Source organism: Acipenser ruthenus, chromosome 29, assembly GCF_902713425.1.
Source record: "Acipenser ruthenus chromosome 29, fAciRut3.2 maternal haplotype, whole genome shotgun sequence".
Lineage (NCBI taxonomy): Eukaryota > Metazoa > Chordata > Actinopteri > Acipenseriformes > Acipenseridae > Acipenser > Acipenser ruthenus.
Genome location: NC_081217.1, coordinates 4,979,634 through 4,997,477, shown reverse-complemented (window position 1 = coordinate 4,997,477; position 17,844 = coordinate 4,979,634). Strand labels below are relative to the sequence as shown.

General features: G+C 41.1%; 1 protein-coding gene across 2 annotated transcripts; it reads right to left on the bottom strand.

Annotated features, from left to right (window-relative positions):
• Positions 1 to 6: 6 nt before the first annotated feature.
• LOC117425897 (DNA topoisomerase 1) lies at positions 7 to 17,308 on the bottom strand. Of its 2 annotated transcripts, XM_034043208.3 has the most exons (21): positions 17,144 to 17,308; positions 16,777 to 16,801; positions 9,570 to 9,666; positions 8,515 to 8,629; positions 8,065 to 8,123; positions 7,854 to 7,943; positions 6,667 to 6,739; positions 6,079 to 6,173; positions 5,563 to 5,678; positions 5,071 to 5,192; positions 4,795 to 4,917; positions 4,504 to 4,691; positions 4,115 to 4,259; positions 3,818 to 3,961; positions 3,402 to 3,587; positions 2,740 to 2,808; positions 2,300 to 2,414; positions 1,929 to 2,056; positions 1,706 to 1,800; positions 1,443 to 1,592; positions 7 to 1,331 (listed from the first exon to the last, which is right to left on the bottom strand). In XM_034043208.3, exons 1-21 carry the CDS (start codon positions 17,174 to 17,176, stop codon positions 1,229 to 1,231), a joined length of 2,271 nt encoding a protein of 756 aa, XP_033899099.1. In that variant the 5' UTR covers positions 17,177 to 17,308; the 3' UTR covers positions 7 to 1,228. The 2 variants fall into 2 exon arrangements, with proteins under 2 accessions (XP_033899099.1, XP_058859767.1); XM_059003784.1 differs by lacking the exons at positions 7,854 to 7,943; positions 8,065 to 8,123; positions 8,515 to 8,629; ... (1 more) ...; positions 16,777 to 16,801; positions 17,144 to 17,308 and having other exon boundaries at positions 5,563 to 5,701; positions 6,667 to 6,719.
• Positions 17,309 to 17,844: the final 536 nt, after the last annotated feature.

Sequence of the window (17,844 nt, the reverse complement as noted above, 5' to 3'; positions counted from 1 at the left end):
AGACAGTTTGGATTTGTAGGATTTTTATTTTTAAATAGCCTACATGGACCCCCCCCAAAACAAAAAAGAAAATCATGATTCAGAAGCAGACAGTAAGGGATAAACTGATGACAGCGGCTGAGTGACACTAAAACGATGCTCCTAAAACAAACTGATCCAGAGGAACAATTATTTCACATTAAAACCCTCTTTAAAAGTTCATTTTTTCTTCAAATCTTTACACAATTACAAAAAATAAAAGCCCTAACTTGTTGTATCTTAGATATATATATATATACTTTTTTGGCAAACATTTGGATCCCTCACTTATGTATCTGACCCATGAGAAAAAAAAAAGTATTCCCTCCCAGCCCGCAACTATACAATAACATTTTCAAGTAACAGACATGGGAGTCTGTAGTTTAAAACTGTCCTCAAAACAAAATGTTAAGTTAAAACTGCCTGGAGGCTCGGAACACTGTGGAACGTCCCAAGATAAGAAGGACAGGAAACTGCTATTTATTAAAAAGAAAACTACTATTCACATTTGAATATAAGTCCGGGGATTCACATTCTGAAATCTAAAATGGTAAAAAATATCCTAAATATACTGGTTACCTTCCTGACCTTCACATTTTTGGGTCTACTAGCCACAGAGTTCCAAGTTCAGTTTAAAATTAATAAAATACACCTTCGCACAACTACATACGCACTGCTTTGTGGCCAGTTATTACAAAGCATGAGTTAACCCAAGGAAGGGCTATCTCTCTTGTGTGGTGTGTGTGTGTGGAAGTTGAGTAATTCTTCGTTTGTCTTTTAAAATACAGAAGTTATCAAAAATCCAACGGCGAGACCAAATAAAATATTAAAATACACCCACACACACACAGTTGGCTGTACACAGTAGCGATAAGGACCACAGAGTTTAAGTTGCGACCTTGAGAGCAGGGAAAACAAATCTGATAAACCATAGCCCCCAACTGGAGTCGCACCGTAATGATGATGGGGGCAGGTTTAGGAGGGAGGGGGATTAGTCTGCTACAATTGCCCTCTCCTTGAAACTGAGAACAGTTTAGCCCCCCCACCCCAAACCCCCTTATTTGACCTGCCCCCGACAAGCAAAGGCTTCAGGCCTGTCAAGTTCCTGTCCCCTCTTTCTCTTGCCAGGTCAACCTGCTTGGCGGAAGAAAAAAAATCAATTAGGCTAAAAAAAAATAAAATAAAAAAAAAAGTAAAACTGTGAACGAGATTAAAATTCATAATCTTCCTCCGCCATGTCGATGGCCCAGGCAAACTTCTCCCTCTGGGTTTTGTTATAGATCTTCTCAATGGGTACATCCCACTTCTTACACCTGGAAACCAAAAGAGACGGTTTCAGTTTGAACAAGGTAAGGAGTGACACACAGCACAGCTTTGGGGGCTGCGGGGCGGGCAGTTCATTGAACATTTGAAGCCCTTCTTACCATGCCACACTGATGCGGGGGTCCAGGTAGTTCAGTTTGGATGTTCCCAGAGCGATCTGCTTGTTCTCCTCTCTGTCTGTCGCCTGCACTTCAAGCTTCATTAACTGTTCCTCTAATCTTTGAACGGCTTTCTTCTTACTCTCAACACATCTTGAAAAGAGAACAGAACAACGTGTAAGGCAGGGGTCCACGGGGTGCTAGTTTCTGCAGCCATACATTTCACAATCCTCCATCTCAAACCTATACATTTTGCAGACACTCACTTTTTGGTCTTCTCATCTCTCCGGACTTTGGCGTCAGCCTTGGCGCTCTTCAGTTCTCTCCGTGACGCAGAAATCTGGTCCTTCTTGGAATCAATCTAAGGGAGGAACAGACTGTGAAAGGGAGAACAGGGGCAGCAGCAGAAGAACCTACAGGTTTAAAATGCAAGGCTATTCTCCAGACATGCACGGCTGAAGGGCACTGCCTCTCTGCACTGTCACATACCTTGGTCTGCAGGTTCTGCATGGATTTCTCAAAGGTTTTCGGTGGCGCCCTCTGATGGTTACAAAGAACAGCAACGGCTCTGTTTGCTCGGTTGTAAGACAGGATCTTTGCAGGGAGGTTCTCATCAGCTAAAACACAGAGAAGAAACAACTGGCTATAAAAGGCTGTAAGGCTTATAGATAATGGGTAAACTAGATTTGATTTGGCGACAGACCCCTGATTAGCATACCAAGCGCACCCCCCTTCACACCAGCCTCAGTCATCTATTTGACTAAGGTAATTAAGGACCAGCCTTCCAAGACATTGTCCCCCGGTCCCCTATAGTGGGATTTCACTGTGTTCGGGAGAGCAATAGGCCGAGGTTCACTTACGGTTGGTCAGCTCCTTGAGCTGCTGCTGCAGCGTGATGGAGGCGTTGTAGGTACGGAACACTTTGGCCGTCAGTCCGTCCATCAGCTCTTGAAGATGTTTGTTCAGGATGGAGGTCTAGGGTGAACACAGAGAGGTTCATTTTTATTAAGGGGCTGTATTGTAATTTGGAGATATGGCGGTCAGAACTAATACACACATCTTCCTTTTCTGTTCGTGTTTACTTTTTTGGAAGGATCACTCACCAAATGGGGGTGGGGGGGTACATTAGACGTAGCCAAAATCATCCAAATGCTAGCTCTACCTGGGCATCAAGCGCTTTGCTAGAGTAAACTGGGCATCAAGCTCTTTGGCTCTTGGTGGGATTTGAAGTGCTCCGACTTCAATTAATGTGACGACAGAAAGACAAAGAGGAAACTGGAAACTCAAGATTCCTGCTTACATTGAGTCTGTCAAAGAGGTCGTCTTCAGGCTGCTTGTTTTCCATAAATAACTGAAGATTCTTGAAGACCTGAAACAATATTGTAGAATCATCACACAAAAACAAAGTACAATAAAACCACTGCATTAAAAACAACAACACACACACAATGGAGTAAACTAGATGCAGTTCTCAATAAACCCCACAAGGGGGAGACCAAAACACTTCCCAGACACGTCTGGTAGGTTCTAACAGGCATTGAGCAATCCCTTTATTACAACATTAGGAGGAGTGCTGCCAAGTCATGGCAAAAACAATGACGTGAAGGAAAAGAAGTCTGATAACAGGAAATAAAGCTGCCAGCATGATACCTGCTCTGTTTACTAAAGGTTGGTATAAAGCAAATTTGAGGGTTACTGCAAACAACTATGCCAATATCATCAGAGAAACTGATCCTCTACAGCAAAGAGGAATAAGGATTCAGTTTATGAACACAGGTCTGTTGTATTTACACCATACAGTATATTCTCATGTGCTTTGTTGCAGTTTGCTTACTAGGTCCCCCCCCCCCGTCCCATCTGTTGAACTCATTCCCTCTTTAGAAACGGATTCAGGCTATTCTTTAGTTGAGAGGTATGCACCACTTCATCTAAACTTTCAAAACACAGATGGGAAGCACTGACCCTCTTCTCCACAGGAACCTTGTTGTAGTAGCGGATGGAGTCCTTTCCCAGGAAGTCAAACTCCACCACAAACTCCTGGCCGTCCATCTCGGGGTACAGCTTGATGTGTTCCACTCGCAACGAGCAGCAGCCCACTGTGTCAGCAGACTCTCCTTCCTCCTTTTCATTACCTGCTCTCAGAGCCAGCTGCAGAGAGAGACAACACACACTGAAAAACATTACTCAAGCAAGGGCGTCTGAACATGCCGTTGGAAATCACGGGACTCCTAAAAAAAGAGGTCCTGTTTTCATGTATGCTCGGGACTGAACGGGTTAGTACGCACGTACATAGAAGACTAGTTGCTCCACTTGAATGAGCCCAGACACACAGGGGCAGGTTAGGTGATGCTCAGAACCACAGGGCCCGCTGGACTCACCTTGTCAATGAAGTACAGAGCCACGGCTCTCTGGCGGATTTTCATTTCCTTGGATTTCCAGTCTTCGCGGTATTGGTTCCGGAGTCTGTCGACGCATTTCTTCAGCTTCCGGGCCGTCTCATACTTCTGCCAGTCCTTCTCTCCCTGAAATGGGCAAAATACACAGCGGGGTTGAGGGTCACACTCACACTCTAGCTGACTGATCAAATGCAAAAGCTGCTTCAGACCTTAAACAAGCGAGCCTGGTGACGTCTGGTATGTGCAAACTGAAAGAAACACAGACCAGCTGCATTTTACCTTGATCCTGGAGCTGGGGTTCAGCATGATGTACTTTATGGAGCCCTGGATGTTCTCGTTCCATGACACCAGCCACGTCACCTTGTTGTCGTGCCTCACCTCCTTCCACTTGTGTCCAGCCGGGGCCGGTGGAATCTTAGAGTCTCTGAAAGCGGCAAGAACACATTCGTTAGTTCAATAAAACGACCTGGACCACCAGTTTAACAAGCATGATAACATAAAATATACAATGATCCGCTCAAGTTAATGCAGATGAAACAGTGATGCAAAAATATATATTCAGATCCCTTGGACAGGCCTGCACACAACCAAGCATCTTCAGATCCGAGTACTAGTCTCTGGAAGCTACAAACCAGGTCCTGGACTAACCCACCCCCCACCCGACTCACTTGCTGCAGTTGATGATGATCTCCTCGGGCTGGATGCGTCTCTTGAGCATGCCCATCTTGGGGTGGTCCCCTCTGCCCCTGAACAGCCCGGGAGGTTCGATGCGGAAGTTGGCGATGCGTTCTTTGTGGTTGTCCATGACACAGAAGCCGTATTCCTGCAGGAGTCGCTCATTCTCCTCTTTGATTTTCTACAGTCATGGGAACAAGAGAGAAAATGTTATTTTGTCAGCTGCTTAACTAGATAGGAGAGTTCACTAAACCCCCCCCCCCCAAATAATGTTATTGACATACCAGCTTTTCTTCTTTAGTCATCTGTTTTCTGGCTTCTGACTGCGCCTTAAAGTACTCGGACATCTCTGTAAAATCACACTTCTTAAGGTCAGTGAGGATGGACTTTTCTTCGGAGGTCATTTCCTGGTGGAAAAAAAATAAAAATAAAAATCAGCGTGTTTGTTTTCTTCACTGTCGTTTCATGCCCCACACTTTCCAAGTTGGCAATTCTTTTTTTTTTTCAGTGCTTTTATCATTTGGTGTGGAGAGGCTTGCACTGCAATGGGATGCCCTTACCTTCCGCCAGTCTTTGAAGAAGTTTTTCCGGAAGATATCCTTGGTAGTGTATTCGTGGTCCAGCATTTTAGCAAAGAATGTGGCAACCTCCTCTGTCTGTGGACTCAGCTTCATAGGTTTACCTGCGCAAAGCAAATTCAGGCCAGGTGATTGCTGAGAAGGTGTGAATTTTGTGTAAAATAACAAATAGACATTCTGGTTGCAGCCAGCACATACAGCTTTACTAATTCATTAAATACAGGGTGATCATTGATGTGGTGATGCCAAGTAATGTATTCAATTTTTCTTCAAGCAAGATATTGATCAAAGTACTTGAATAATTATTTCAATTTAGTAACTACACTCTTTACAAGCTGAAACGTGTTGTTTTAAAACTAAGAAAGCAGACAAATACGCTCCCGACCTCTAACTTTTCCTGTGATAGCTGCTAGACCAAGAGGGCATGTTAGCTGGTTTTCACTTCAAACACTGATCAGATTTTCAAAAGCTTACCGTCATAATAAAACTTGACTTTACTAGGCAGAGGCTCATAGTCGGGTGCAAAGACAGGTCCTTTGTGTTCCAGAAATTTCCATTTCACTCCATCAGTGTATCGCTCCTCCTCCCACCTGGCAGGACATCCGAGAAGAGACTGAGAATCAAATCGCAAGCTTTACCACCCTCTCGTCACCACATCCCCCCCCTCCTCACCGCGTACACCTTCCGAATCAGCAGGAACGCAAGGACCGACTGCTACCTATAGTCTAATCCTTCACTAGCTACGCGCAGCACGCACATGCACGTCCTTTCCAAAGGCAAGGACGTCACTTACATCGCATATATGCAAACTGCCATGTTCCATTTCAGTTTGCATGGGCTTTCAAATTTCTTTACTAAGTAGCGCAGCACCTGTAGCACTATATCTTAAAGCGCCAGGTATTAATGGGAGATAGATTGGCTTAAGGCTGTTGTTTCAAACACAAAGAAACATAAGGGCCCCAGACTCCACCATGTGTTTGTTGAACCCACCATTTCCATTTCTCTTCTGGCTCTTTCTTTACTCTCTTCTTGCCATCAGCAGCAGCTCCTCTTTTGTCCTTGGTCTTCTTTTTGGGTTTGATATCCTGGAGAAAGTAGAAAATTTATTAACTCATGACGGGCCTCATTCGAGGACAGGCTACTTTGTAATTTTCTGACTCCTCAATATAAAAGCAACCGAAGCCAAAAAAAAATGGATACATTTCTTGGCGTATTCCTACCCACAGTTATGATAAAGCTCCATTTTGTAGGTGTTGAGCTTCACCGAGGCGTGAAATTCCACTGGTCTGATTATGGGCACGTCTAACCTGAATAGTTTAGAACGCTAGGAATATATGTTGCAAATATGCTTGCCATTTCACACTTCTAAGACTGAAAACTCTTAGAATGATAGCAGATTGATTAAGAACGTATCAAATTACATAAATACAGCTTGTGTTCTGATTTTTTCAAAGAACGCTTTGCTTCTTAATGCGTTATCAAGTTCTACTCCCAAAAAAAAAAAAAAGTGCACAGGTCAGTCATTTCAAAGTAGCTGAGCTTCAATGCGAAGAAGGTTCATGAAAACCACAAGCATACCTCCTGGTCTTGTTTTCTCTTTTTTGCCTTCTTTTCGTTTTCGATCTTGATTTTTTTGGGCTTAAAGTCGGTGCTGAAAGAAAAACAGCAGTCACAAAAAGAAGTGTGCGTCCGCACCTTTAACAGCCTAACAGGAAAGCAAGTATTACCCATGCAAATGGAACTATTTACCCTTCCGCTCCAGTGAGCATTCGAACCGTTTGAGGTCTGACTGACAGAACTTGACTTTCCCTTGTGTATCAGGACAAACATCCACCGAAAGTATATCGTGTTATACCTTTCGAAACAGCTGAGAGTCTGAAGATTATTAAGAGAATAACATTTTCACTCTGTGATGAAATATACCCTACTTCCAAGTTTGAATGTAAAAAATACATTTTAAAATGTACTCTTATTTCTTTAGATGTCTCCATAAGTGTAATTTAGTGTACCCAAAAACTGTAAAAGTAGCTACAGCCCTCAGGAAGTAGGATCAGAAAGAATTTTATTAATACTGTGTCTGGTTTTGATTTTACACCAAATTGTTTGACAAATGGCCTGGGGCTTTAGTGAAATGCATTTTGATTGGAGAGATGCGAGATGTTTATCCTATGAATATTTCACTAATTTATTTTTGGGTTTATAAGCATTTTGGACAACTTCTGGTAAGCTTGTACTTGTGATCACCAAATCTGCGGACAGGAAGGAGAAAAAAAAACAAGAAAACAACAATAACCTAATTTATCTAGCTTTCTGTCTATCTAACTTTACTTTCTATGTATATAAAACCATTCCTGACTGGCTGTTGGAGCCTTTGGCGTGATCAGTCATTTGGTAAGCAACCAATGGTTGTTTAAAAACGGCTTAAAATGGGCGTCTGACATCACCATTACATCATCATTCATATATGAATGATTTCTAGCGCCGGCTTAGCAGAAGGGTTAATACGCGGCTTTACAAAATTGGCTTTAGATTTGAAAATGTTCCATTAAGTTTTGTATATAATCAATTTCTCAAGTAAGACTAACCACTGTTAACTGCCATTTAGCAAGTGATCAGTCAATATTTCTGCCCAAAACAGCATATTTTACATTTGATAGAGTATTAAAAGCTGAGGAAATATGAAAATCCCAGCTCCGTCAGCGAAGCTTCATGTGCTTGTAACATTTCTCTCCTGTATAATAACAGGGCCCCATCTCTCTACTTACTCATCGTCATCTCGTTCCCTCTTTAATGACTTGTTGTGTTTCGGGGAGAGGCAATGGTTACTCTCTGGCTCTGCTTTGATTTGAGGAGGGCTTTAGGAGGAGACAAGAATGAAACCCATTAAATAACTTAGAAATGGGAAGATCTTGAAACAAACACACACTTATTTAAAACGCCCTCCAGTTAAAGGATGCACACAAACTGGTCACTCACCTGGCAAACCCGTTTTCTTTTTCCTTTTTGATCTTGGTTTCCCCGCTGGAGGACTTGCTCTAGACAGAAGAAAACAGAAGAAAGCATTGCAGACCAGCAGAACATTCATCAATAACTGCAATTACAATGTAACTCACTGCAGTTGAACCTTGCAACACCTGTGTGATTGTAATTACTATAACTGATCAATTACATTATTCTTGTATTCTCAGCCACTTTTGGTGGCCCCATTTGTTTGAAAAAATGAAATAAGTTCTAGTATGTTTCTGCATTTGTACCTGGGGTTACTGCTTGGTTATTTAGAATATGTTAAATGTGTGTACTTGTCTATGTGTTACTTTTTAGTATAATTGAAACAGAATTGTAAATGTAACTGAACAAAATAGCATTGTTATTGTCATTTGAATTGACCCCAGGTGTGCTTGTGACTCAAGACAGCCGCTGCCTCACCTTCTCGTCTTTTCTCTTGTCTTTGTGTTTATCCTTGTGTTTTTCTGAGCTGCCATCTTTGTGCTTTACTTTATCCTTGTCTTTGTTTTTCTTTTCTGAGGAGTCCTTGTGTTCGCTGTGAGGAAGTCGGAAAGAGATACAGGCGTCAGAGACAGACACTTTCAAATATATCTATTGACTGGAATCATTCCCTTTTGACTCTCAGGCTCTGGGGGGGTGGGCTGGTGAGTTGGTCTCACTTTAAAGTGACTCCATTTTAGCAGGCATTCCAAAGATATTCAGCTTCTAGACTTTTTTTGCCAGAGGGCTGCAGGTCAGAATGTGGAGGAATTTCCGAGCTGGCAACGGAACGGTTTTTGACAGGAATATGAGGGGGCGGGTCAGAACCTCCCAGCAAGAACAAAGAATGTCCTGAACTCACCCAGGGCTCCAGACAACGCCACTTAACAACACAGGCAACCCCTCAGCCAGAGCTCAGGTCACAAGACCCCTCTTCACAACCCCTGATCCTCTGGGACCACCAATCATCTAGGTTCTTATTTCTAAACATTTACTTTTAAATCCTGCGGTCCGTCATACAATAATCACAGGACCTTTGTTACTATCTGTCTGAGGCTTGGGGTGTCATGGGTACGTGAAAGCAGTGCAGACTGGCAGCTAGACTCCGCCTCCAACCTGAGCAGCTGTGAGGTTTCACTATGAATCACTTCTACACGGAGCATCCGTTGTGCTGCACTTTGAATCTTCAGGTGTTAATCAGCAGTTTCGATACCCCAGCCATGAACTGTGCAACAGCCTGGAGAGAATTACCCTCAGCTACTTGCAAGGAGATTTACAGCCTTACCGGGGAAGCCATTCTTCCTATTAATACATCTTCTTCAGATCACCTTATCTACCATAGCCCATTAAACACAAGAGTTAGAAACCCTAGTTGATGGGGGTGTCATGCTGCGATCTTTCTTTAAATACACAGGGTGCCGACTGGATTCAGCCCCTGTCCAGTGTTCGTTGAGGCAGTCGGAATATGCAAGAACAGGGAAATTCACTGGCGTTACCTGTTGCTGTGCTTTGATTTCTCTCGTTCCTTGTCCTTCTTGTGATCTTTGTGTTTGTGTTCTCGGTCCTTATGCTTGTCTTTGTGTTTGTGAGAATCTGCAAGTTAAAACAGTGCACATGTTAAAAGGGTGCCAACATGTCACCCCACACTATACACAGTACAGTGCCTTACAACTGTATCTAAACACGGTGTTGGGTTTTATTCCAAATCAGCATTGCCAAAATTTTTTTTTTATAAAATCTTAGCAACATACACAGGGATGAGGAGGGAATACCCAGTCATTAAAAACTACAACAATTATAACCAGCCACATCTTGCAACTCTGCAATATTAGATTTCCACAGCACTAGCCTAAAGCAACAACAGATGGCTTCAATATGGTGCAGTAATTAAATCATACCAATAATCCTTGAAGAAACCCTCTCTCTCCACGAGATATGTTTGAGAGGTTATTTTTGAAAACTCTATAGTTTTTAGCGTTTCTAAAACCCTTTTTCACACTGCTCTGGACATCACAGTGATGGCTGGAGTTTCAAAGGCAGTTCAACGTTAACAATGCCTGCCCAGGGTGTCTGTTAGGTTACGTCTGCCTGCGATCATGGTCATTATTGAACCTCTTTTACATATAGGAGTTACTTGATCAAACCTGTCCAATACACATGGATGAGATCAAAGTATTGCACAATTGAAAAATCTTTATGTGCTAAACGCTGCTCTTTCCAATACTTTACAGCTGGTAGAGTCCCTCTGAAGATGCACAATCTTCTTCTCAGATACTAAAAAGGTAGAGATTGTAATCGATTGGGATCTAGGCAAACAAGCCCATACAATCGAAGTGTCTGTGTAGCAGACTTCCCTGTGATTTCATCGGAAAGCCAACGCTGTGTCTGGGAAATCCCATATTACAGATCATTCGCTAGAATATAGGAACTTCTGCACTTCACATTACACACATAATCTACTTTTAGAGGAAGTGCAGATGATAAGGATGTTACTGTCTTAAGTGTGACACAAAGCAACAAAAAGTTAAGATAACAAAAGCTGCCCTCCCCCCTTCCCCCTCCCATCCCACAATATGACTGGAAGCCAGATCACGATTTCCCTGAACGCCCAGCCCTCCCACATCTTTATTACAGGCTGCAGCCGTCAGAAGCGAGTCAGCCCCTTACATCAGGGGATCCCGACTCCCACACAACCTAGCAAGTTCCTTGCGTGACAAGCAGGGGAAGCGAATACAAAAGACAAAGCTTCACCACTGAAGAGCCACAAAAAGGGAGTCACTCTGAATCAGACACGTCACACCAGTGGAGTTCGTAAGAGATCATTTGTTTGTAGGTGCAGTGTAAAAGGAAGTAAATGTTCACAATATTAATACAAGGCCTGCCAAGTCTTTGTGCTAGACATTTTCACTTTTTACTTTGCTCTCTTTTGCAGTAGTCTTCCGTGGTTGCCAGTGATGGAATGTTTTTTCAGCTTTTTTAAGCAAGTTCCATTTAATACAAAAGCTGTAGCATATCCTACAGCAGCGGAGCAATCTGATTGGTTGTAAAGTTTGCGATGGTGTAGAAACTCAAACTCTGTATTGCTGTCGCCAAACTATATACATTTGTCATATTAAAATAAAAAAACAAGTGTGTTTGGAACAAAATCCCCACTGTAAATACAAAAATCAAGACCCATCATGAAAAAGTTGACCATTAACCACATACCTACTTTACATTTTCTAGCAAGATTGACATACGAATGGTGTTGTCTCTGTCTTAAATCAGAGATATTCTCCAATATCATGTGGTAAAGAAAGGCTAAACCAAGTTCTATCACAATTAGGTAGGTGGTTCTCGATATCTCCAAGACTGATGTTCTCAATAACGTGTTCCCAAGAACGTTCCTACCACGCGTCATCACAGTTACGTCAGGGGTTCACTATATATGAAAAAAAAAAACCTAGTGCCAACCTCATGCAAGAGTAGAGACCAACGCCAAGTCAGTTCTTTATCCAATTTCACTTTCCCCTCCAGCTCAACAGGACCTACATCAATTCATAATGCAATCCCCTACTTGAGACCTCTGCTCCATAAACCAGTTTCAATTCACTTGACTTGAATACAATAAAACAGCACAACAAACAGCATAGAAAATAACTTCATGCTAATGCTCAAGGGCACCCTGGTGAAAAGCTCAATATCCTTATTGAGTAACTGAAAATAAACAAGTCACCCTGCCTAGAACCTGATCCAGTGGGAGATGGAGCATTCCTGCAGACAGGAATATCTTCTGCCGGTAGACTGACACCAACAGTCTTAGGCTACCCATTAAGAGAGTGCCCTCTTGTGAAGACAGTCAAACGTAGGGCTGCAACGAAGGGTACGTTTTGACCTTCGAAGGTTCGGAACACATTACCGAAGGAAGGTTCGAACCTTCGATGGGACTCATTTGCATAATTTATTGGCGACGTCACCATAGCTACTTGTTTATATTTGATTAAAAATCCTATTTTACAGGTAATCCATATAAATGGAATAAAACATTCATATGTAGTTTAAAAATATGCTATATAGAACAGTAATCATGTTTAAATAATTTAAATAAAAATATAAATACACCTCGTTTATTTCTACGGAATTGAGTCTGCTTCTGATATATATGCACTGCACCACCAGGGAGGGGTGGATGGTGCTCAGTTTTCAAAATTAAAATTATTAGTGTTTGCGTATATTTTGTATGTTTCAAACATATTCTACCATAGCACTTCTCTTACACTGTCTTGTACAACAGGCATTCAGTACATATTTTACTGCTTTGGATGCTGTACCCTGCTCCATACACGGCAGCAGCGCCATGTAGAGTTGCTACGTATATGATTTAGTAGCGGATTTTAATAACAACTTTTGTTTACTTAATATGCATTACACAAATCAAAACATCGAATTTTGCATGCGAGTGACATTTAATGTGCGATTTATAGTATTCATGCATTGTCAAACAGTTTCTGTTAACAGGAAAAAGAAAATAATACAGTGCGTGAACCTGTCTGACGAACCTTCTGAGGTTCCCTGGCTAGCGAACGAACCTTCGGACACAGCCCTAGTAAAATGTGTCGTGAAAAGGTACAGGCTGAAGTGAGGGTGAAAATATTGGAAAATCCAGACACACAAAAATAGGACACAACAGCAGAGAAAGGAAAAGAGAACATTTGAGATGCATCTAAAACACAAAGTCTGAGTAAAATCGAATTCGAGAAAATAATAAAATAAAACAGCAGCAGCACTGTCAACAGGAGCAACTCACACAAAGAACTTGAAGGGCATTTGTTATGTTTTATGACTTACTTTAGCAGCACAGCATCCTTTAATGATATCTTATATTCTTGTCTTGAAGCACAAGATACACAGGCATGCAGGGAAAAGGCCACTCAACCCACAGAACAGGCAGAGAGCACATTCAGAGGAGAAACAGGAGAATGCTGAGAGAGGCTGTCATGGAAGGACAGACGCATGGTTAAACAAGACAGAAGCCGTGTCAGAGCAGACAGCAGATCAATACCCAGAGACTCACAAGTACAGGGAGACCAGGATCACCTCCCGGCATTAAACAGTAAGGTGAAAAGCATCCAAGAGGCAACATTTATCAAACACTGCACACAGGGATTAGGAGAAAATTAGCATTTCAAATCAAACATTTTCAATTATGACAAGAAATGGGATTACAGGTTTTTACATTAGCAAGGAAAGGGATAAATAAGCAATATCTGACAGCATGTGCCGTATGCGTTTCAATCCATGTGGTTTCCACACAACGATCACAAGAAAGGTCGTAGCTTGCTTTACTATTAAAACAACAGCGCAAGACACTGCTTCTACAACGGACCTGGGGTCCCAATAGAAAACAAAAACAATTTAGAGCAATTAGAGGCTTGCCAACATGCTGGAATAGTAGCTATGAATGATGATTACAAGACTACCAATTGTTTCGACTTCCTGAATTCAAAGCAACAGACAGGTAATAAAATGTTGATTTTCTACTCTGTGTGCATTTGTCAATGTTAATACATGCATTTCCCTGATAAGTGACAGGTCTGTCTTCATATACAGCTGTTTTACATCCATCTATAAAGTGCTTACCCAACTAAAACTTCAGCTGAAGGCAGTGACAAATTCCAAAGTGACACTGCCCTCTACTTTATATCTTGTGCTGTTATTTGGAAAAATGCTGTTTGGTTTGATTTCATGTGGATAGGCTGCAAGGTTACGTTCCTAGGTTTTAATAGATAACCTTTTGCATTTACTGTATATACTAGCACATATATGATCTGATACAAACACCAAGTCACTCGGCAACCACCTTCAGAGTGATACAAGAAGACATCCTGCACACTACACAATTCTAGAGTTTGTTTTTCGTACAGAATTATTGTTTGTGGTTTTCTTAAGATAACGGGGTGGAAAATGCACCCTCCAGAACTCATGTGTTCTGGAATTGAACCCGGGTCCCTGAGGTGCAGCCTGTGTTCTTACCACTACACTGCTGAGTATTGTGACTCTCCAGTCACAGGCAGTGTACACTGGGATGCACTGAAGAGCAACATTCATTTACTACACAGAGTTACAGCGCAAAGCAGAATTGGAGTCAGTGCCTGAACTGATCACTAGAAACACAGCTAGTGTTAAACAAGACAGCTTGATCAGAGACAGGCACGATCTTGATCAGAGATGTGTCACTTCTGTATCTCTGCTGGCTCATGAAACTCCCACAGCAATTCCAACAAAAAAACAAAGCTCAATTAGGAAGCAAGTGCAGTGGATTACAACTGGACTGTAGAAAACTACCGCCCCACCCAGATTAATTAGAGGTGTGGGAAAGAGAAATGTTAGACACTTAGATTCAAGGGAGACGACCTCATAGTATGTAATGAAATGCCACACGCGTTGTCTGGTGAATGCTACATTCTGAAAATTGACCTACTTTAAAAGGAGTTCTTTTTTTTAATGTAGATAGTGGAAAAATATTGAATTCTACCTTTCAAGTTTGGTTGGAGCATCATTTCCGCACTTGAATTACACAATGCACTGTGGTTTAAGAATCAGTTCTGACGCTGATTTGGAGAAGTCAGTAGACAGTGTATTTATTTTATTAAGTTACAACACTTCATTGAAGGTCACTCCAATAGTACTCTTAAGCCCCTTTCACGCTGGCATGCTCTACCCAGGTCAGAACCTACCCGGGCCAGGACCCGCTGTCATGTGGGTCGGCTACATGATTTCACACTGCTTTTGATAAAGCAGGGTTGACCTGGGTGACAGACGCAAGTAAACAATGCGCGTATCAATGCCCTGGAAGCAGCTTGTTACTGACGCTTCCATCCAAGCTTCTCTGGATTGAACCGTCGGCCCAAATGTTGATTCGAGCAAATGTTTCTTCATCCCTGCTGCAATCTGGATCATGGTGTGTCTCAAGCAACAAAAATACAGCTAAACAGAATAAACAAAAAACGTTCCTTGCGGAAGTGAAACCTTCACTCAGCTGTGGCTGTTTGTTATTTCATCGGCTTAAGAATGGCCGTCATGCATTTTGTCTCGCTCAACCCGAGTGAAAGCGTGTCGACCCAGGTACAACCCAGGTACGTGGTTTCACACTACACAAGATTGTGACGGGACCCGGGTAGGAGTGATGGCGTGAAAGGGACTTTACATTCTGCGGTACCTGAATCCACATTGTCTACAATAGCTTTAAGAGTTACTGTATTACCCTACCAGATCCATTCATTCATTTTATACTGATCAAGGATTATGGTTTAAACAGTTATTTCCTTGTTAAAATCAGTGTACTACATTGAAGTGTATTACAACGCAAAGCATACTTGAAGTACAGAGTTGCAGAGTTGTTCTGGTTTCTGTTTCTCCAGCACTAAGTAATTATCATTCGTCTCTCACTTGCTTTGAGCTTGCCTGTAGATCCTAACTTCTGACACTGATAGACTTGTGAATTATCTAGTGCTACTGGAGAAAAAATAATTTGAAGAGAATGCAGAAAGTTATTTCACTGCAAACCAGAATTGACTTTATTGCCCTTAAATGAAGACTTCTATTATAGATGCTGATTTATATCAAATTGCTTGCCCTACAGAGAATTATATTTTATCTGGATTATTTGATCATTAATACTTTATGGTTGCCACATATTCGAAGGTGAAATCTTACTTCAGACAAAAAGACTAAAAAAAAAAAACATAAAAGATTTTAAGAAAAGCAGACGTTGACCTCTGGTGTGATTGTGATCCAGTATTCAATCTAAAATTATTATTATTATTTATTTCTTAGCAGACGGCCTTATCCAGGGCGACTTACAGTGGTTTACTTCTGCATGTGCCAACCTGAATCCGAAGTTATACCTCAGAGCCCTGACCAAAATGTCACATTTAAGCCGTTATTTGCCCCTTTTTTTTGTCTGCTTGTGAAATGACATTGAAAGGTGCCAATTATATCAATTATAAATTGAAGAGTTTAAAAAAAAAAAAAAAAACTTTATGATTTATTTCTATTTACAACATGAAAGGGTAACATTTATAAAAATATATATATATATATTTTTTTGTATGTATGGATCTTACAATAGGCTTATGTCACCAAAATGCCAATTCAGAAATTGTTTCTCTAAATGTGACGTTTACTTATTTTGCATATATAATTAATAAAATACTTTAAAAAAAAAATTAAAATAAGCTTTTGTTCCAAGGTTATGATTCAGCGAAAACCCAGCAGCATTCTGCCTACAACCCGTGTCTGGAAAGTCCTACCGAGTCACCCTCTGCCCGTGCCTCCATATCACAGCGGATCTGCACTTTGTGTTCGCCTGCACAGAGGTGGATAGGCAGAGAAAAAGAAAATGGCGCAGAGACTAAGTCCTCAACCTCCAAACCCCAACTTTCGACCCCAAATTCCTGTCCTAAAACCCCTCGCTAAACCCAATCAGAGGTTAGGTTGTGATAAACACTATCTCCTCTACAGGAATCCGCGTTTCGATCAAAAAATTGACCATTTTAAGTACTGTTTTTAAGCCCTCTATTTGAACAATAGGCGCTTGTGAGCAGAGGAGAAGGGACTTAGTCTCTGGGACGCCATGTCTGTCTCTAAAAAACTAACTACAGAATCGCATAGGCTCAGATGAAACGAGAGTAACACACATTTGCGGAACACAAAAATACTTACCATTGGTCCGAGATCCAGAGTCGATCTGTAAAAAAATGATATTTTTTTAAATACAAGTACACGCTTTTTTATTATTTTAAAAAAAATAATCTACGTAAGTTTCAACTAAGGTTACCGGTATGCGAAAATGGCTTTTGATAGATTGCTCTAGCACAAAAATACCGTTAAACTTTGTGTAAAGTTGTTATTAAAACGGCAACATGCAATTATATTTAAAATATACTTCAACCGTGACCCCTTAGCATTACTGTCCGTGTTCCCAAAATTATTTTGATTATGCAAGATCACAAGCAATTTGTAGCCACCCTTAACCACATCAGATACTTGTTTTCATCACGATTGTAACACATATTTTTTTTAATTTTACCTGTGAGTCATTGTGGAGTTGATCCCCGCTCATTTCCTGGTTCTTTATTTTAAAATTAAATGTGAAATGTGTTGAGAGCAGTAGCCGGTGAGGTGCAAAAAGGCAGAATGGAGAAAACACCAGTTGTGTAACAGACTAAGTCCCGATTTCCATAGACTGCGCATGCTCCAGCTCGTTTAAATGGGGGGAAGAAATTCTGCGTACTGGTCCATTAGCTCCTCCCCGTCTTTAAATGTAAGCATTTCACACATAGCATTGCAAGCATGGAAGCCTTAGCCATGTGGCAACAAAGAACTTTATAGACTTAGCACCGGTGCTAGACAATGTCTGTACCATGTCATCTGTGTTTCAACTTACAGACACGTGGTAAGATATATGAAATTAATCATGACGAATTGTAAAGAAAGTAGGGCAATTTCTTTGTATTTTTTTTTAATAACATGCATGCAATCTTATAATACAAACATATTCTCAAATATATAACTTTAACATTCATACATGCATAAATTAGTGCCATTTCTGGAGGAAAAGCTAATTTACTTGGTAAAAAGTGTTACATTAGTAAGAAACAACTTCAGAAAGCTTTGATTTTTTTTTTTTTTTTTTTTCTTTAGTATTCCACTAGGTATGGTTTTGCATGGGTAATTAACTGTATGAAAAACAATAAACTGAGATACACATGATATCATACAGAAATCTTT